General features: G+C 45.5%; 1 protein-coding gene across 1 annotated transcript; it reads right to left on the bottom strand.

Annotated features, from left to right (window-relative positions):
- Positions 1-4,970: 4,970 nt before the first annotated feature.
- On the bottom strand, positions 4,971-6,164 carry LOC125536354 (nuclear transcription factor Y subunit B-10-like). Its single transcript, XM_048699551.1, has one exon. The coding sequence runs from the start codon at positions 5,910-5,912 to the stop codon at positions 5,232-5,234; it is 681 nt and encodes a 226-aa protein (XP_048555508.1). The 5' UTR covers positions 5,913-6,164; the 3' UTR covers positions 4,971-5,231.
- Between the last annotated feature and the right edge of the window lie 15,984 nt (positions 6,165-22,148).

The following is a 22,148-nucleotide window of genomic DNA, read 5'->3' as shown; positions in this document are numbered from 1 at the left end:
CCCCTCTCCCTTGGCCCTATATATAGTGGGGAAAAAGGAGGAGCAAACCAATCTAAGGCCTGGCGCCTCCCTCTCCCTCCCGTGACACATCTTCCTCCTCCCGCAGCGCTTAGCGAAGCCCTGTTGGAATCCCGCTACTTCCACCACGCCGTCGTGCTGCTGGATCTCCATCAACCTCTCCCTCCTCCTTGCTGGATCAAGGCGTGGGAGACGTCTCCATTCCGTACGTGTGTTGAACGCGGAGGTGCCGTCCGTTCGGCGCTAGGATCATCGGTGATTTGAATCACGACGAGTACGACTCCATCAACCCCGTTCACTTGAACGCTTCCGCTTAGCGATCTACAAGGGTATGTAGATGAAACTCTCCTTCCCCTCGTTGCTGGTCTCTCCATAGATAGATCTTGGTGACACGTAGGAAAATTTTGAATTTCTGCTACGTTCCCCAACAATATTCTACGAAGATCTTTATCGGTCAGACCGCATAACAACATACGTTGTTCCCTTTGTCATCGGTATGTTACTTGCCCGAGATTCGATCGTCGGTATCTCAATACCTAGTTTCGATCTCGTTACTGGCAAGTCTCTTTACTCGTTCCGTAATACATCATCCCGCAACTAACTCATTAGTTGCAATGCTTGCAAGGCTTAAGTGATGTGCATTACCGAGAGGGCCCAGAGATACCTCTCTGACAATCGGAGTGAGAAATCCTAATCTCGAAATACGCCAACCCAACAAGTACCTTTGGAGACACCTGTAGAGCACCTTTATAATCACCTAGTTACGTTGTGACGTTTGGTAGCACACAAAGTGTTCCTCTGGTAAACGGGAGTTGCATAATCTCATAGTCATAGGAACATGTATAAGTCATGAAGAAAGCAATAGCATCATACTAAACGATCGTGTGCTAAGCTAACGGAATGGGTCAAGTCAATCACATCATTCTCCTAATGATGTGATCTCATTAATCAAATGACAACTCTTTGGCTATGGTTAGGAAACTTAACCATCTTTGATCAACGAGCTAGTCAAGTAGAGGCATACTAGTGACATACTGTTTGTCTATGTATTCACACATGTATTATGTTTCCGGTTAATACAATTCTAGCATGAATAATAAACATTTATCATGATATAAGGAAATAAATAATAACTTTATTATTGCCTCTAGGGCATATTTTCTTCAGCTGCTGCACCAGCCACCTCCGCCGCCGCCATTCCAGCAGCGAGGCGCACCTCGACCACCCTCATCCTCTCCTTCCCACGGCAGGCACACCGATCCCGGTAGCTCTCATGCTTCGGTGGACCGGTGATGGGGAAAACGAGATTGGAAGACTCCCGGGAGGACCTCGATGAGGAGATAACATAGAATCACACCGTGAAAGGCCTACCAAAACACCAAATTATAAATATATAAATAAAACACTCCATCATCTCCCCCACTCACCAAACCAAATATTTCGTGAGTACCAAAATATAAGGTGTATTAATTTTGAAAAATTAAAATTTCTTTAATTTTACCAAGTTCAGAACCAAAAATATCAACATCCACATACCAAATAAATAATATATGAAAATCCACTTCATGATGAATCTAATGATACCGATTTGATATTATTGATATTGATATATTTCTTTATAAATTTGGTCAGACTTAAAGAGATTTGACTTTTCAAAAAACAAATACATATTATATTTTGAAACGGAGTGAGTAACTTTTTTATAAAAATCCAAAAACAAATGGCGCAGCAAAGCGCGCCCAACCCTTCGAGTATAGACTGTGAAGATTCATCAGTGTAAGTGTCAATTGTAAGTATTGTCTTCACTGAGGCCAACTCCACCGCGCGACCCCATCCTGTCCGGCCCCGTCCGTTTGGGGTAAAACGGACAAACGAGGCGGCCCAGCGCGCGACGGCCCGGACCTATCTGGTCCGTTTTGTGTCCGGGCCGACCCATTTCAAGCGCATCTTTGCGTCAGGTTTGGGTCGTCGCGGACACCGAACAGACGCGCTGCTCGTCCGCGTCTGGCCGCGTGGCGGGGCGGCCACCTACCTCCCGGCCGCCAACATCTGCGCACGGGTGGCAGACCCCACCTGTCATCGGCTCAGTGAAAGGTCGTCGTCCTTCTTAAATGGGGACCCGTGAACCGGTCGTCGTCCTCATTTCCCACTCCGGCCCCTCTCTGCCCCCTCGAAAGCCGACACCCTAGAAACCCTAGGCACTCCCCGTCCTCGAACTCGCCGGCCGGCCGCAGCCATGGGCCTTTGGAACTACGGCCGCAAGGGGAAGCACGACCGTGAGGCCGGCCCCTCCTCGGACCGCCGCCGCGTATCCGTGAAGGAGGAGCAAAACGCGTCACCGCCGCGCTCCTCCCGTCGAGCCCCCGCGTCACCGTCACGCTCCTCCCGTCGAGCCCCCGCGTCACCGCCGCGCTCCTCCCGTCGAGCCCCCGCGCCGGCCCCCTTCACCATTGCCCCTAGGCCCGCCGGCTACCGCGACCGGCAGTACATCTGCGCGGACGTGTGCCGGAGGTACTGGGAGACGAGGACGCCGGTCCCGTGGAGCGACGCCCACCTCCCCAACGGATGGCACCTCTCCGCGGACCGGGTCCCCATCCCGCCAGTGCCGCCGACCGGCCATGCCCGGCGCGATGAGATCGCGCGCCGCCGCCTCCTCCCCGACGACCTGTACTACGACCACAGGTATGCCCTTGACTCCCCGCTGTGGGACACATGGCTCCAGGACGAGCACGACACGCGGCGCGCGTCGTACTTCGCCGGCACCGTTTCGGGGCCGCGGAGGCCACGTGCAGAGGCGCGCGGGCGTACGTGGGTGCGCGGCCTGACACCCACCCCGTCGCCTTCGCCGTCTCCGTCGCCTCCTCCACCTCCTCGCATGACAGCGGAGGAAGAGGCCCGTCTCCTGCAGCGTGTCATGGACGACTCTATGAACACGCACGACGAGCGGCAGTGGAACGGCCTGGAGGAGGCCATGGCGCTCTCTACCGCCGGGGACGTCGCCTTCCTGGAGCTGCAGGCGATGGAGGAGGACCCGCCGGCCGCGTTCCAGCAGCTGCTGGGCCAGGGGTGGGGCTGGTCCTACACTGCTCCAGAGATGGCCGCCGGCGTGGGCGTGAATTGGTGCCCCACTCTGCCGCGCTCACCGGAGCGGGAGGCGTCGCCACGGGAGGAGGTGGTGCAGACACCTCCGGTCGTCCAGCCTGCCCCCGTCCACCACGCACCTCCGGCCCACCTGTGGACGCCGCCGGCCTACGTCGACCTCGTCAGCGACGACGACGACAGCGGCGGCCAGTGAAGACGGCGACGGCCACGGCACCGACGGGCGTGGCAGGAGCGGGCGGGGGGAGTTTTTTATTTTGTTTTTATATGTTAATTATGAAACTGGGCCTTTTAAGTGGCCGTTTTGTGGCCGACCCCTATATATGTTTTATATTTTTTTAAATGCGTTTACTTACTTTTTTAGTTATTTCTATATTTTTTTGTTCACATCCACCCCGGACACGATTTGGGGTGCGGCCACGCACGACCCATCTAACAAAACCGGACATGGGCGAACCCATCGGCACCTCAAACGGACAGAATCCGGCCAATCCAGACGTCCGTTTGGGGTCGTGCGGTGGAGTTGGCCTGACGTGGGAGGGTAGGAGAAGCAACATCTGTCTAGACTGCTGCACGCACAACACCAAATTAGCATCGCTGTCTGAAAGTTCCACCCCTAAAATTCTGCACATATCCTCTCATAACAAATTGGCATGTTCCGATGCCAAAGCGTGCGCACGGCATACTTTTCCACTCCCATGTGTATCTCGCCCCCCTTTGCACCAAGCGATTCTCTCTTTTCTCGCTTTTACCACACGGCCAAGAATATCTCACCTCCGATCTCCCCAGCAACATGTGTCTCCTCGCCAAGAGCGAGCGAGTGAGTGGACAGCGACCTCAATAATGAGAAATGTCAAACAGAACCAGCCCTTTAGCACGCTTCTTCTCCCCATGCAAAGGGCAAAATCGAGGTGGCCCGGACCTCTCTGCACGGACGAAGAAGACGAAGAAGAAGAAGAAGAAGAAGAAGAAGAAGAAGAAGAAGAAGAAGAAGAAGAAGAAGAAGAAGAAGCTGCCGCCGCCGATGGTGCCAATGCACGTACCTGTCGTCCAATTAGCAGCGAGATCTTTCCCTGGCCAATGGAATCCAGCCTCACTCGCCGCTGCTCCCAAAAGGCCAGTGGAAACTTCCACCTCAGGGCAGTAAATCCCAAGTGCTATCCATCCGTCCGTCCATCCATCCTTATCTTCCTTGCCTTTTCTCCTTTATTAATTTCGCCCTTTCTTGCCGCCTGTGGCTCTGTGACTGAAAGCTAAGTGCAACTAACTGCTCACTCATCCGGATAAACAATGACGTTTTAGAGCCTGCTCAGCCTGCATAAACTTTACACTATCTAGCTAGCCTCTTTTGAATTAAATTAAATTAAATTAATTCAGGGTGGGTTGGTAACTCATCACAGGCCAGCAGTTTGTGCCTGTCGTTTAGCTGCCCGTTGATGACGTGCCATCTCACGATATTTGTTTAATGGCCTTGTTTATGCGCGGCTTGTGCCCACGTGTCAACCTTGGAGGCTGGAGGCTTTGGAAACGAAGGATTCAGATTTAGTCCTGCGTTTCCATCAGTTAACTGAAGAATGTTGGTGTTTCTTCAGTTCCCTTCAGTGTTTCATTTCCTAATACGTACAGTGCTAACCACTCTGACATCTTAGCAGTACACTAGAGCTCAGAAGACCCGGTATTCGGAATAAGTCTCCTCATCCAAGGATTATCCATGCCGACACCTGAGATCACACGACCGACACCCGATATTCCAAATTATCTCCACGGAAAAGTACCAATCAGGCAGTACCACTGCCCAGCCAGAGTATGTATGCGCATTCGTGTGACCACAGAACATGCTCGATCGTCAGTACTACACTGTCAAAATGCACTTGCCATTAATTTTTGTATGTAAATGCACCTTGTCAGTAGCCCATTTTACAGTAGCGGGCTAGATGCAACTAGTCGCGCTGGTGCTGCTAATTTGGAATAAAATCGACTGACTTAAACCACATTCAGAACACAAAAAAGGAGTAGTACTGTGGAGATTAACTGGCCTGGCGGCTGGCCGTTGGCAACTCCGGTTACCAGTAAAACAGACACGCCAACGAACAAGCTCGTGCAAGCAGGGTAGGTCATGCCCTGTCTTGCCTGCCGAACGGTGAGGACGACGAAGACCCGCCGCCGGCGCCGGCGTCGCCGTAGCCGTACCCGCCTTGCCCTCCCGTCATCATCTGGTGGTGATGCTGCGGATGTTGGTACCCTGCCGCCGGCGGGGACCCGTACATGGGCTGCCCCATCATCATGAACATGCCGCCGCCGCCGCCTCCCCCTGCCCCGGGGCCGCCGTACATGCCGCCATAGCCGCCGGCCTCACCGCCTCCGCCATTGTTCCTTGGCGTCGACTCCCTCTGCTGCGAGCCGGAGCCGCCGGGGGAGGGTAACGCGCCAACGCCGCCGGCGCCGACGGCCTTCTCGCCCTCCAGCTCGCGGAACTTGTGCAGGTAGAGCTTGAGCGGCTCCATGTAGTCCTCGAAGCCGAGCGTGGTCATGGCCCACAGCAGGTCGTCGCCGTTGATGGTCTTGCGCTTCTCGCGCTGGCACTTGTCGGAGGCCTCGCCGGTGATGAAGGAGATGAACTCGGACACGCACTCCTGCACCGTCTCCTTGGCGTCCTTGGAGATCTTGGCGTTGGCCGGCAGCGCCTTCTTCATGATCCGGCTCACGTTCGCGATCGGCAGGAACCTGTCCTGCTCCTTGGGCGACGAGAAGTCCGCGTTGCTCGGCCCGCCGGAGTCGTTGTCGGAGTCCGGCATCGCCGCCCGCCGAAATTAGCCAAGAAACAGAGCAACTCCTCCCTTCTCCGGTCAACTCTAAAGCCGATCAAACGACCCAGCTCCGAATCAGCGGCTCCAAGAACAGGAGTGGAAGCGCGTCAATCGCAGGTGGAACCGGCGGGGCGGCGAGAATTTGTAGGAACCGGCGGGAGGAGGGGGTTGGCCTCCGCTAGTGGCGAGTGAGGTGGGAGGCGAGGGGGTTTGAGACTTTGACGAGGGGGAGTGGAGAGTGGCAGGGCCCGTCGGACGGATCGTGGGGATAAGAACGCATCGAGGGGGTGACGTGGCGAGACGTGGGCCGTTTGTTTGTCGATAAGTATTGCTGGGCCGGCGCCCGCGATGCCGTCCGCAGGTGCCACGCTGGCGGCATCCGGGGGAATTCGGTGCATCGATCGGCGCGGGTGGTCCATGCAGCCGTGGCGGAGGTCTGCCACGTCGGGTGCCTACGTGGAGCAGCTGGGTCTGACGTGGCCACCTCCCGGGCCTATTTTTATTTTTAACTCCGTTGGTCGGCGTAAGAATCTTGCTGTCACTTGCCTCCATTATTTGGGCATGCACCTACTCGCCTTTTGAGCGGCATCCCAATCAAAGTTAATGACAAGATCCTCCATAATGCAATCAAGTGGCATAGCGTACGCTCAAGTTCTATCAGCAAATATCTATGAGATCATGAGAAATGGGCCTATTGATGATACAACGATCTCATGCTCTCCGACTCAAACATTTGGTACGACGTTGATGAGAGGTCCTTGAAAAAACGTTGACAAGAGACCACACATATTTCATTTCGTCCAATCATTTGCTTTGTTTTTATAATTTTAGGCCTCTGGAGGTATTTACCGCACCACAAACGAAAGAAGAATTGTGAATACCTTTGAGAGATCGAGCTCACGTATATTGAGATTAACGAAGTCGTCGCAAACCATGTCGCAGTCGACGAACACATCATATCACTGAAAGAATACTGAAAAGTCAAATTCAACAAATATACGAGCATTCATATCAAATCTAAAACTTAAACCCAGCTTGATTGATTACATCATTAGAAATCTAGCCATCTGTACTAAGCTTAGCTTGTGAACTATGAATACTTGGAGAGTCTCACTGTCTAATCCAATACAATAAGACACATTTTACGCGAATTGAAGATGTCTCCGTCAAAAATTATACCACGTCACGACATGCCACCTAGCAAGCATAGATCCGATATAAAAACACAATAGCTTTTCGCCACTATGCACCAACAACTTTGAAAAGAAGTGCTTTTTGAGTGATGCAAAAGCTTGCTGACCACGTTGCTACACAGGGCAACCAAGTCAAGCCTTTGTACCCATTGACAAGTGGCATCAAATCTAGTGCCCTTCCAAGTGCCATACTTTTTCAATGCCGCTGTTTTACTTCTCTTGCAAGCTAGTGTTAGTGCTTACGCATAAACCACTACCCTTCCGGTGGAAATTTTTTAAATCCATCTTATTTATCGGAAATCCTCTTTGGTGCCCGAGCACCATGTAGCTCGGAATCACGGCCATCACATTGGCTCGTGATTTCTGCCCTGTGCGCGTCTCATCGAAGTATATGGACCGTATTCCCACCATAGCAGGTCGGTAAGAGACATAAATGGCACGGGTTGAGGTGTCCAATTGATGGGCTAGAAAAGATGCTGGACAGGGGTTTGTTCAGTCTTGACTAATTTAAGTCTATCTAATTTATTAGTGTGTACTTAGCGAGAGCGGACGTTTGGCTCTTGGCCTTCATAGAGGCCTTTAAAAAAAAATCAAATTTCAAACTTTTTGGTTTCAAAAAAGTCTAAAAAAATTTGTGCAAGTAAACAAGGATGTTATGTGTATGTATGTAAAATTTCAAGATGAATTGAAATGCGACCTGTACAAAAAAGATAAATTCATGCTCGCGAGGATGAATAGTATCATGTGTTAAAAATCCCCAGATTTGTCTTTTTTTGCATAGCCCTCATTTCAACGTATTTTGACCTAAAAATTTACACACATGTGTGTTCTGCCTCCATGTATATCTGTATTTTCTTCAGAATTTTTTAAAACATAGAAAATATGAAAATTGACGAAATTTAATTTTTTCAAAATCGAGCTCCGCCTCCAAAGGCAATATCCTGTACTTAGCATGATGTCAACTGCATAAACCTTCAATGTTATGAATATTAATGTAATCAAGGGCATAGATCTTCCTGACACTATTTACTAATGTTCTGCCCATGATTTTTAGTAATTGATAGGATTTTTTTTTACTAAAGCAACTAGGGCTGTTATATATTCTCCAGATGAAGACATTCTTATCGGTCAGTTTGGCAATCAAAAAGTACACTTCACTTCAATGTCCTCCATGATTCAAATGATAACACCACAAATTGACCCCAATAAATCAAAATGGGCACATTATGAAATTTCAAAATTAATATGGAGCTTTTTTTTCACGATTAAGTACCACATCATGGCATATTGCCCCAAACAAATTATCTGGCCATGCATGAAATGAAGGACAACCAAAGATCCGTATAAGCAAACTTAGAAAAAAAACAATGTTCAATCACTGCACAGAAAAAGAAAAGAAAAGAAAATGAATTTCAAAAGAAAACATATGTAAAGAAAATAGGAAAACAAGGAATGATGAAAAATAATGAAAAAAATTAACAAAGAGAAAGAAGCCTTCCTAGTGTTTTGAGCCACCAGAAAAAAAAGTTCAGTGTTTCCACCATCGTACTTAATCATCATTCTTTTAAGCAATAATGCTACAGTTATACGCAAATATTTATATATTGGAATTATGGGCTGATGTGAAATGATGGAGTTGGCCGGTTGAAAATCACAAAGGACACATCAAGAAAAATCAGGGGAGGAGATAGGATTACCAGAGAGACCGCCCCGTAAACCATCATCAATAAACATTTGCCTGTCAGTGTAGTAATTTTTTTTTTCTTTATGGGGCTGTGTCTTTCTTAGTGAATTTCAGGAACATACTTAATTATCTCTTAATGCGCAAAAATAGTTAATTATCTCTTTTTAGAGCCGTAGTTTTCTTTTCTTGAGAATTTATTTAGAGCCGTTGTTAACTGTTCTGCATGTATTACATGGGCCCATACTAAGAAATAGGTGCGCAACAGTTGACTGCCAACCATCCACCTGGGCCACTTCAAAACCAAAGCAAATATTCGCACATCTGTTCACGTGATGAGCCTGGGCCAGCCGCATACAACAACGCTGTTGAAACTCGATGTATTCAAGTCCGTATTGTCTGGCTAAATAAATTTGGCCCAGATCCCCATGCTCCACCGAACGATTGGGATACCGAGCGCCATGTCGCTCGTGACCCAAAACGCCGTACTCCTTATTTATAGGCTTTTTAATGTATTTTAAGTTCTCTATAAAAGTTGTGAGTAGGGAGATGGTGGGAATTGAGGTTTACATTCTTTTTCTCAAATTACTTGAGTATCGAATTGAATTGATTAGCCAGAGAGCCAAGACATCTTTAGGTAAAGACCCAAACAATTCAATAAGAAAGTATGACTAGAGTGTAATGCCATGTCGTATCTCCCAAATGGCTTGCCCACCTCCATATTTAGGCAGCATGCATTTCTATCACAATATTTGTTCCGCTCATTGAAGTCAGGGCCAGTTCAATCATATAGCTAACGCAAAGTTGTGCTATTATTTCAAAGCATAATTCTCCACTTCTATCTTTTATAAAATGTTTGAAAAGATACATATGAGCGCATATAACCATTTTTTTGACTGAATACCCATATAATCATTTACCAAGTGTATTATCCTCTTATATATCCATGCTTAGATAACGGGGGAATAAGGATGCAAACGGATCGGATCGGACTGGATCGGACAATGCTTTTCCCATATCCTTGACCATATTTCTTTGTCGGATTAAAGCAGAGCGGATAATAACTGGATGCAGATCAAATGCAGATTTTATCGGATTACGGATTCAGAGCAAAATCAGAGCGGACTTAGATCGGACACGTACGATTACAATGGGACATGATTTTAATTCTACTGTGCAAACAAAATGAACAAATTTATATTCAGCTGCATAATATTAGAGAGTGAACAAGCATTTAAAGTCATAACTCTCAGCAATACAACAACAATTTATATGCGATGATTGTAGTTAGTGGGCTAATTGAATATTTGGGCTTGTCGATTGGACTAATTTATTAGGTAATTCTATTTGATTACCTCGGGTAATCCGCAAAAAACACCGGATAATCCACAACCGTCGAATATTACCGCTACCATATCCGCTAGATATCATGTTGACCAGATCCGTATCCGCATCCATATCCAGCGGATTCGTGCAACATATTCTTAGAAACGGATGCGGGTGCAAAACCGAAATGAAAATTATCCGTAGAATTTACATCCCTACTAGGGAAAGACTAGAGTACAAGCAACTGCTCGGGTGCAAAAAAATGGAAAAATAAATGCAGGCCATCAGATCTCTGACATCTCGATGCTTTTCTCAATTGTATGGAGGGATTTGTTTTGCATATACCTGTCTATTCGTTAGCAGGGATTTCATGAAATGATTATATCCTTCCACTATCTTTTGAGCAGCCAATCTAGATCATTCATCGAAGACACAACGTCCAACGTTGATTTTTTTTCTATATTTGCACCCTAAGCTCAACTTCGATTGTAGACTTCCCTACAAAACTCTCGTGATGTAGGTGGTCATCATGTCGTTTCTCCGAGGATCTGAGACACATACGCTCCCAAACATGTATATACACTCACTCATATAAGGGCATCTCTATATGATCCCTTATAGTTTAGCCCCTTATATGTCTCCTTAAACTTTACCCCTTTATTTCAGGAGTTAAAAAATGTGGTTCCTAGCGAAACTCTTAAAATTAAATACCTAAAACTTTTTTCACACAAATTTGAACATAGATAACACAGTTTGATTCAAACTAAATTGCATAATACGGATATAACATAGATAACACAATTTGATTCGAACTACATTGCATAACACAGATTTAAAGTAGTCGATTTGAACGAAATAAAACTAAAAAAACTAATCTAGGCATCAGCTTCGGAGCCAGAGTCTTTTTTCGGCCAGGATCTTCTCCCAATTCATGTTGCCTAGGCCGGATGAAAGGATCGATATAGTTGACTAGAGGGGGGGGGTGAATAGGCAACTAACAATTTTAGCTTTTCTTTACCAATTTAAACTTTGCATCAAAGTAGGTTGTCTAGATATGCAACTAGGTGAGCAACCTATATGATGCAACAACAATAAGTACACAAACAAGCAAGAGAAACAACACAAAAGTTCGCACAAGTAAAGGCACGAGATAACCAAGAGTGGAGCCGGTGAAGACGAGGATGTGTTACCGAAGTTCCTTCCTTTTGAGGGAAAGTACGTCTCCGTTGGAGTGGTGTGGAGGCACAATGCTCCCCAAGAAGCCACTAGGGCCACTGTATTCTCCTCATGCCCTCACACAATGCGAGATGCCGTGATTCCACTATTGGTGCCCTTGGAGGCGGCGACCAGACCTTTACAAACAAGGTTGGGGCTCTCTCCACAACCGAATTGGAGGCTCCCAACGAAACCACGGAGCTTCACCACAATGGAATATGGCTCCAAGGTGACCTCAACCATCTAGGGTGCTTAAACACCCAAGAGTAACAAGATCCGCAAGGAATGAGTGGGGGAAATCAAATTTCTCTTGGTGGAAGTGTAGATCTGGGCCTTCTCAACCAATCCCTAGACAATCAATAAGTTTGATTGGCTAGGGAGAGAGATCGGGCGAAAATGAGCTTTGGAGTAACAATGGAGTTTGGGGAAAACGAGGTCAGTCAACTTAGAGAAGAAGACCTCCTTTTATGAGGGGGAGACAATCCAATGGTTACCCCCGCTCAGCCCCGCACAGGGCGGTACTACCGCTGGGGGGGGGGGTACTACCGCTATGGCCAGCGGTACTACCGTTCCACCTCGCGGTACTGCCGCACAATGAGAAGTGAGCGAGAAGCAGAGCAGGGCCTGGACCCAGGGTGGTACTACCGTGGTGATAAGGGCGGTAATACCGCCTATGAGCGGTACTACCGCCTCTACTGCCGCAGCTAGTGCCACAAAACCCGACACGAGAGGAGAACCCTCGAATCGAGGCGGTAGGAGCACGGAGCCGCAGCGGTACTACGGCTGAGAGCTCCAAGCAGTACTACCGCTGTGGAGCGGTACTACCGCTTTGTAGCTCTTGAGCGGTACTACCGCTGGGACCAGATCTCGTGAGAGGACCGCAAGGGAGCCTTCAACGAAGGGGAAAAACTCAGAGGGTGCAAAGGGGATGTGTACGTGTTGATTACACCCTAGCCTAACCAATGCGGATCCCCTCTTGATAGTACGATGATTCTTACGACACAAGACCACCAAAACTGAATCGAAAGGGCTACACCGTCTTTGCTTCAAACTCTGAGGGGAGGGAATCGTCTCGCCAAAGGATGAATCTCTGAAATACTCAACGCACATGATTAGTCTGCAAATATGTTGTCATCAATCACCAAAACTACTTAGAGAGAAACATGCCTTAACAATCTCCCCCTTTTTGGTGGATTGATGACAACACGGGATTTGCACAAGAAGGTAAGACAAGAAAGTAGCACTACTAGGGAAAACCTTATACACAAAATCTTAGCAGCAGCGCGGTCTAAAAACAGACGCTACTGCTAATTAGCAGTAGCGAGCTTCCAAAACCGCGCTACTAATAGCACGGTAGCAGTAGTGGTCTAGGTGAAACAAGCGCTACTACTATAATTGCCACGGCGTTGCCCCCATGCTAGATATTGTAGTAGCGCCCTTCCGAGGACGCGCTACTGCTAAAGTACTTAGTAGCAACGTTTTTCTTCAAAACACGCTACCGCTAAGTATTGCACCTAATTAAGTTTAGTCCCATACTGCTAAGCGAACAAGGTGTTTACCACCTTAAATATGTTACTTCTCAAACTATCTCGAGCACTTGGTCTTCATTGAACTATATGTGTAGGATTTGTGGCTGCAATATGAATCTTCACCTGTGCCTATACAGGTACTGTGAGGATTCATGTTGACTATTTAGATTCTACACAAAAAGATTAATGATGACCAATGTATATTTTTGAAGTTTTTATATGCTTAGACTTAGCAATAGCGTTTTTTCAGGGCAAAGCGCTACTGATATTATAAAACAGAATGGAATAGCTATAGCGCATTTCGCTTGACACGCTATAGCTAACTTAGCATAGCGCGTTCCGGCAAAACGCGCTGCTACTAGTTTGACTTAACCACCGGCCGCGCGGGCTCAAAATTTCGCTAAGTCCTTCCCCTCCACTTCCCCCTCTCCCCCATCTGCTCCATCGCAGTCGTCGCCCTGCTGCTCTCGACCTCGCCGCCGCCGCCCTCAACCTCACCACCGCCGCCTCTCGCCGCACACCCTCGACGCCGTCCCCGACCCCGACCTCAACGCCGCCCCTGACCTCGACGCCGCCCCCGACCCCGACATCGACGCCGCCCTCCGCCGCGCGCCCAAGCCCCGACCCCGTCCTCGACGCCGCCTGCCCCTCGCTCGCCGCAGTCACCGTAAGGCTCTGTCTCTCCTCTCCCCTACCCTCCTCTCTCTCTGCTAGGGCAATTCATATATGTGTTGATGCTGTGTTGATGTTCATATGAACCCTAGGTGTTCATATGAACCCTAGATTTGTTTAGGGCAGTAGGCATTTTTTAGCATTTAGGAAAAATGATTAACAATTTTTTAGGAAATTAGCTAGGGCAAATTTTTATGAAAATGCCTAAACAGTAATTTCATTCAAAAAACAAAAAACAGAATTGTTTTTCTTTCAAAAACTTGGTTAAACTAATTGTTGCTATGTAAACAAAAAATAAGATTGTTGTTATATGATATATGTCATTGATGTTCATTTGCATATTCCATTATTGAAGTGGTTCGATTGTGCCCAAGTTGCTTCGTTGTTTCCAGGGAATGAAGTCGAGTGGCCTATGTTTTGCCGGAATGTTGATTCATTTCCGTTCCAGCAAATTTCAGGTTCTCGATTTGTCCACTTTTTTAGTAAAAGTCATGCCGAAATTTTTCATGAATTTCAGCATGACTTGTGCTACAAACTAGGACATATCGAGTGCCCGGGATTTGCCGCACCGGGAAGGAGTCAACATTCCTGCAAAAGCATAGGCCTTTTTTATGTCATTATTCATTTTATTAGGTATAGAATTAATTGATTAGATTTAATTGTAAGAACTAGTTGAGTTAATAGAACTAGTTGAACATGTCACATTTGTTGTTATTTTTTTAGTTAAAGAAACTTTTCCCGCATCGACGTCGACGATGCCTATCCCACATCCTCGTCATCGAGTCGGCGAAGGACACCTGCATCACCAGATGGGCCATGTCTGGGACTGGGCTCCGCCGGGGTGGTACTGGGAGGCGCTACCTATCGGGGGCGCAGGTTGGTGAGGAGCCAGCCTGTCGTTGACCCGAACCTTCTTTGGTGGCGGTCGCGTGGGCTAGTGATGGTCCAGAGGCTCGAGGACCCCGCGGAGGTGGTGCGTCACTGTGTCAGTGAGGAGGACGCGCACGTCCGTCGCTACTAGTTTGCATTGGAGCACATGTTCTCCAATACCTGGCAGGTTCTTCAGGGATCTCACTAGAGCTATGATCCTGTGATGGTTCCTTCTCTTTGGGTGCCCACCGCCCGCGCCGATACCCATCGTGCGCTAGGGTTTTAGTTGTATTAGTGATGTTATATGTATGATACTATTCGAGATGTATTAGTGATAATATTCGACGATGTACGGACGCATGAGATGGTTTACTTTTGCTTATTGAATGCATGCTAATTTGAATACTTATTTATTTTATGATTTGGTTTTGCTTATTGAATGCTCATATAAATATGAGCCCTATAAGATATTTTGAGTATCCTGGTAGTTGTCTTCGTTTGATTTTCAATTGATGTTTCAACTATGAACATAGGAAATGTCTGACAACGAAAAGGATTTCGGTATTTGCAAATACTGCGAAGACGAGCGCGGCCTGTGCGACGGAATCTTCCTAGATGATGATAGGCGCTTCAGCATCAAGCTGGACGTGAACTTCAAAGTGGATACAGTAAGTCACAACGACAAATATTTTTTCGTAATTAAGCATGACATCTGATTCATTTGCTTCAACTTATAATTTAATTTTTTTTACTATTCTACTAGCGTATCCCCTGCCATGCAAGAGTTTTTGTCTTGGATAAGATAGGTTTCAGTCGTACTATGGAGGTAAAGAAAGTTTACTTGAAGACCGAGCATGGTTGTATTTTCCACGCAAAATTATACAACACACACGACTACACCTATTTTGGATGCAAAACTTGGCAAGCACTATGCAAGACTTATGCATTTGAGCCCGATATGGTTATCACCTTTGATATTCGTCCGGAAGATGATATTGAAGGTAATATCGACATCTGGGTGGATGTGCAGACGCCTCCAGTTATACCATTATGTGAGTTTCTCAACCATATTTATGTCTTTGATATTGTTTATTCAAAAATAGTTGACAACTAATTTCTATTGTCAACTTATTTCCGTTCAAGAAAACATGTCCAGCGCTTGGTAGACAGGACCTACTACTGTCTCGGGGCTGAACTAAACTGCGAGGAGCTAAGTCATTATGTTTCATGGCTTGAAGATCTTGATACTGTCAAGACAAATTTTCTTCCTGCACTTAGAAATGTTAGTACTGAAAACGTGCGACCAATAGTGTTCGTAATGAACTACGGTCACATCTATTTAGGAAAGATGGTAAGATTTTTACTATTTGTCCTTAGTGCATCTTTTGCATACATTATTTTTTAAGCTAAACTTCATTGCTAAGTATGTTAGTATACGATGTTATTCAACAGGGACTCCCGATGAATGTTGTTCCTCATGGGATCGAGACTAAAGGTACCATGAGTATTGTTAGCTTACGGCCAAGATATCCTACAATGCACTTTAGTGCATTCAGGATTTCTAATAGCGAGCAATGCTTAATAGTGAAAGATTGGACCCAATTTGTGATGGAGGAGCGCAGAGAAGTACTAGGGGGCAGCAATCAGAAGCGCAACCCATGATTAGGAGACAGGTTCATCTGCATGCTCCAACTTGATGAAGGAGGAGAGCTACACATGTTTTATGTTATTTTACCCGAGAGAGAGCAGCAGGAGTGATTAGCTAGCTAGAAATGAGTTTGAAGATGATGATGTGCTACACTATGACTATGATGATTAAATAGCTAGTGTTGGTGGTAATGACTATGATGATTATTATTAGCTAGTGTAGGTGGTGATTAGATAGCTACCACATCTAGTGTTGGTGGTGATTAGCTAGCTAGAATGAGTTTGATCGGATGATGATGTGCTACACTATGACTATGGTGATTAAATAAATACTGTTGGTGGTAATGACTATGATGATGATTAAATAGCCTGTGTTGGCGGATTAGATTCAAGTGGAGGCAACATGTGATGCACATCGAAAGCACTACTAGTCCAAACTAGATCAAGTTTGGATTAGTAGTATACTTTTGACATGCACCACATATTGCCTCCACTTGAACCTAATCCACCTTCATTTGACACACTGTTATGGACATAATGATATAAACCTTATAATTGGTATTGTACCAAAATTTGTATAACGACGTATAAATACACTAAAGATAAAAAAATGAAAAAAAGAATACTAGTAGCGATGGATAGTAAACATGCTGCAACTAGCTAGATTAGCAGCAGCGCGGGAGAGAACAAGCGTTGCCGCTATGTGTCTTAGCAGTAGCGCGTGTCGCACGCGCTACTGCTAAGTAATAGCTGTAGCGCCTTATTAATTAGTAGCGCGGCAGCCCGTGCTACTACTAGGGTTTTTCCTAGTAGTGTAGATGAACACCAGAACTACAAAATATAGACAGAGCTCCCCCTGAATGTGTGCACCTAAGAAGAGGAGACAAAGTAAAGCAAAGCACATACATTGGGATCAGTGCTCCCCTATCTTTTGTAGTCTGACAACATTAGCAACAGGTAATGGAACATATAGAACTAGGAAGCATAAGGTACTTGAAAAACTAGATAATACCATATGAAAGGGAGCATATGTCTCACACCATATGAAAGGGTACCGGTTCTCACAAACAAAAACCAAACAAGCGCCAAACACGAGAAAAGAGTTTGCGAGAAAGACATGCAAGGAAAACACGCCACGCAAACACACGCTCGCAACTCAACACGACAAATCCCTAAGCTCACTCCCCCTTCGGCATCGAGACACCAAAAAGGCAAAGAGCGCTGCTCCAGGTGATAGCAAACTGAGGGGCTCCATCATCACATCCCGGTGGGATCGTCTGCACTGCCATCCTCAGTCGGAAACTGCTCGGTGTCTGAATCGGTCCACGGACAGTGCTGCTGAATCCACTCCTCCTCATCAGTGATCTTACCCTCAGATCCGCTGGCAACAGTCGCACCCAACTGGCACATGAGCTCCTTGTGACGACTCCTGGCCTGCTTCTCAGCTACATGAGTCATGTACTGACCATGAGACTCCATGCAGAAGAGTTTCTTCATCTTGCGCTTGAGCTTCTTCGCCCAAGAGGGCTCTGCTCCAGAAGGCTCATAGTTATCGTCATCATCAGCATCAGCCTCGGTCTCCATGTCAGCAGCTCCAGGCGGAACGCCAGAACTCGGAGCTGCGGTGCCACAATTCTTCTTCTTCCTCAGATGCTTGATCTCATGAGAACCTAGATCCCCAGTCTCCAACACCACCTTAGGATGAACACGCTCCAGGGCCTTCTCAATGAGCAACATGATAAACGGTCCATAGATAGGGCACTTTCGCTCAGAGATGGCGGAGACCAACTCAGACCACATGACATGAGAGATATCCAAAGAGTCTCCAGTGTTTTCTTCCTTCTCATGTTGACAGAAAAGAAGCATGTCCACAAGGAAAAAGTGTACCATATCCAAGTTGCCAATGCGAGGGAAGAGGGTCTCCCTGAAGATGCGATGCATAATGTATAGAAATGCAGGCAGCTTGATGTCTACTACACAACCTTCTTCTTGTAGACGTTGTTGGGCCTCCAAGTGCAGAGGTTTGTAGGACAGTAGCAAATTTCCCTCAAGTGGATGACCTAAGGTTTATCAATCCGTAGGAGGCATAGGATGAAGATGGTCTCTCTCAAGCAACCCTGCAACCAAATAACAAAGAGTCTCTTGTGTCCCCAACACACTCAATACAATGGTAAATTTTATAGGTGCACTAGTTCGGCGAAGAGATGGTGATACAAGTGCAATATGGATGGTAGATATAGGTTTTTGTAATATGAAAATTTAAAAACAGTAAGGTAACAAATGGTAAAAGTGAGCGTAAACGGTATTGCAATGCTAGGAAACAAGGCCTAGGGTTCATACTTCTTCTAGCACTTGAGCACAATTATCCTTTCCATCATACTCACGAAAGATATTAAAAAGGTGAAGCGTATGAGACAAACTCAACTCCATCTTTATAATTTTCTTTTATAAACTAAACTAGTGATAAAACAAGAAACTAAAAGACTTGATTGCAAGATCTAAAGACATACCTTCAAGCGCTAACCTCCCCGGCAACGGCGCCAGAAAAGAGCTTGATGTCTACTACACAACCTTCTTCTTGTAGACGTTGTTGGGCCTCCAAGTGCAAAGGTTTGTAGGACAGTAGCAAATTTCCCTCAAGTGGATGACCTAAGGTTTATCAATCCGTAGGAGGCGTAGGATGAAGATGGTCTCTCTCAAGCAACCCTGCAACCAAATAACAAAGAGTCTCTTGTGTCCCCAACACACCCAATACAATGGTAAATTGTATAGGTGCACTAGTTCGGCGAAGAGATGGTGATACAAGTGGTATATGGATAGTAGATAATAGTTTTTGTAATATGAAAATATAAAAACAGCAAGGTAGCAAGTGATAAAAGTGAGCGTAAACGGTATTGCAATGCGTTGAAACAAGGCCTAGGGTTCATACTTTCGCTAGTGTAAGTTCCCTCAACAATAATATCATAATTGGATCACATAACTATCCCTCAACATGCAACAAAGAGTCACTCCAAAGTCACTAATAGCGGAGAACGAACGAAGAGATTATGGTAGGGTACGAAACCACCTCAAAGTTATTCTTTCCAATCAATCCGTTGGGCTATTCCTATAAGTGTCACAAACAGCCCTAGAGTTCGTACTAGAATAACACCTTAAGACACACATCAACCAAAACCCTAATGTCACCTAGATACTCCAATGTCACCTCAAGTATCCGTGGGTATGATTATACGATATGCATCACACAATCTCAGATTCATCTATTCAACCAACACAAAGAACTTCAAAGAGTGCCCCAAAGTTTCTACCGGAGAGTTTTCGTGTGCCAACCCCTATGCATAAGTTCACGAGGTCACGGAACTCGCAAGTTGATCACCAAAACATACATCAAGTGGATCACATGATATCCCATTGTCACCACAGATAAGCACGTGCAAGACATACATCAAGTGTTCTCAAATCCTTAAAGACTCAATCTGATAAGACAACTTCAAAGGGAAAACTCAATCCATTACAAGAGAGTAGAGGGGGAGAAACATCATAAGATCCAACTATAATAGCAAAGCTTGCGATACATCAAGATCGTACCACCCCAAGAACACGAGAGAGAGAGAGAGAGAGATCAAACACATAGCTACTTGTACATACCCTCAGCCCCGAGGGTGGACTACTCCCTCGTCGTCATGGAGAGTGCCGGAACGGGTCTAGATTGGTTTTTGGTGGCTACAGAGGCTTCTGGCGGCGGAACTCCCGATCTATTCTGCCCCCCGATGTTTTTAGGGTATATGGACATATATAGGCGAAAGAAGTCGGCCAGGGGAGCCACGAGGGGCCCACAAGGGTGGGGGCACGCCTAGGGGGGCAGGCGCGCCTCCCTGCCTCATGGCCACCTCGAAGCTTCCCTCACGTCTACTCCAAGTCTCCTGGATTGCTTCCGTTCCAAAAATAACTCTCCCAAAGGTTTCATTCCGTTTGGACTCCGTTTGATTTTCCTTTTCTTCAAAACACTGAAATAGGCAAGAAAACAACAATTTGGGTTGGGCCTCCGGTTAATAGGTTAGTCCCAAAAATAATATAAAAGTTTATAATAAAGCCCGTAAACATCCAAAACAGATAATATAATAGCATGGAACAATAAAAAATTATAGATACGTTGGAGATGTATCAGCATCCCCAAGCTTAATTCCTACTCGTCCTCGAGTAGGTAAATGATAAAAACAGAATTTTTGATGTGGAATGCTACCTAACATATTTATCGATGTAATTTTCTTTATTGTGGTGAGAATATTCAGATCCATAAGATTCAAAACAAAAGTTTAATATTGACATGAAAATAATAATACTTCAAGCATACTAACAAAGCAATCATGTCTTCTCAAAATAGCATGGCCAAAGAAAGCTATCCCTACAAAATCATATAGTCTGGCTATGCTCTATCTTCATCACACAAAATATTTAAATCATGCACAACCCCGATGACAAGCCAAGCAATTGTTTCATACTTTTGATGTTCTCAAACTTTTTCAATCTTCACGCAATACATGAGCGTGAGCCATGGACATAACACTATAGGTGGAATATAATGGTGGTTGTGGAGAAGACAAAAAGGGAGAAGATAGTCTCACATCAACTAGGCGTATCAACGGGCTATGGAGATGCCCATCAATAGATATCAATGTGAGTGAGTAGGGATTGCCATGCAACGGATGCACTAGAGTTATAAGTGTATGAAATCTCAACAAAAGAAACTAAGTGGGTGTGCATCCAACTCGCTTGCTCACGAAGACCTAGGGCATTTTGAGGAAGCCCATCATTGGAATATACAAGCCAAGTTCTTTAATGAAAGATTCCCACTAGTATATGAAAGTGACAACATAAGAGACTCTCTATCATGAAGATCATGGTGCTACTTTGAAGCACACATGTGGAAAAAGGATAGTAACATTGTCCCTTCTCTCTTTTTCTCTCATTTCATTTTTTTATTTTATTTATTTATTATTTGGGCCTTCTCTCTTTTTTTATTTTTCCTTTTTGGCCTCTTTTTTCTTTTTCTTTTTATTTTTCGTCCGGAGTCTCATCCCGACTTGTGGGGGAATCATGGTCTCCATCATCCTTTCCTCACTGGGACAATGCTCTAATAATGATGATCATCACACTTCTTTTTACTTACAACTCAATACTTAGAACAAAATTTAACTCTATATGAATGCCTTCGGCAGTGTATCAGGATGTGCAATGACTCATGAGTGACATGTATGAAAGAATTATGAACGATGGCTTTGCCACAAATACGATGTCAACTACATGATCATGCAAAGCAGTATGACAATGATGGAGTGTGTCATAATAAACGGAACGGTGGAAAGTTTCATGGCAATATATCTCGGAATGGCTATGGAAATGCCATAATAGGTAGGTATGGTGGCTGTCTTGAGTAAGATATATGTTGGGTTTATGGTACCGGCGAAAGTTGCGCGATACTAGAGAGGCTAGCAATGGTGGAAGGGTGAGAGTGCGTATAATCCATGGACTCAACATTATTCATAAAGAACTCACATACTTATTGCAAAAATCTATTAGTTATCGAAACAAAGTACTACGCGCATGCTCCTAGGGGTATAGATTGGTAGGAAAAGACCATCGCTCATCCCCGACCACCACTCATAAGGAAGGCAATCAATAAATAAATCATGCTCCGACTTCATCACATAACGGTTCACCATACGTGCATGCTACGGGAATCACAAACTTCAACACAAGTATTTCTCAAATTCACAACTACTCAACTAGCATGACTCTAATATCACCATCTCCATATGTCAAAACAATTATCAAGTATCAAACTTTTCTTAGTATTCAATGCACTTATATGAAAGTTTTTATTATGCCTAAAAGCAAATTGCCATGTTGTTCTAAAGGACTCTCAAAATAATATAAGTGAAGCATGAGAGATCGATTATTTCTATAAAATAGAACCACCGCCGTGCTCTAAAAGGATATAAGTGAAGCACTAGAGCAAATGACAAACTACTCCGAAAGATATAAGTGAAGATCAATGAGTAGTCGAATAATTATGCAACTATATGAAGAC

The sequence above is a fragment of the Triticum urartu genome, chromosome 2 (genome assembly GCF_003073215.2).
Source record: "Triticum urartu cultivar G1812 chromosome 2, Tu2.1, whole genome shotgun sequence".
NCBI classification, from domain to species: domain Eukaryota; kingdom Viridiplantae; phylum Streptophyta; class Magnoliopsida; order Poales; family Poaceae; genus Triticum; species Triticum urartu.
The sequence above is the reverse complement of the archived record's forward strand: the minus strand, read 5'-3'. Positions and strand labels throughout refer to the sequence as shown.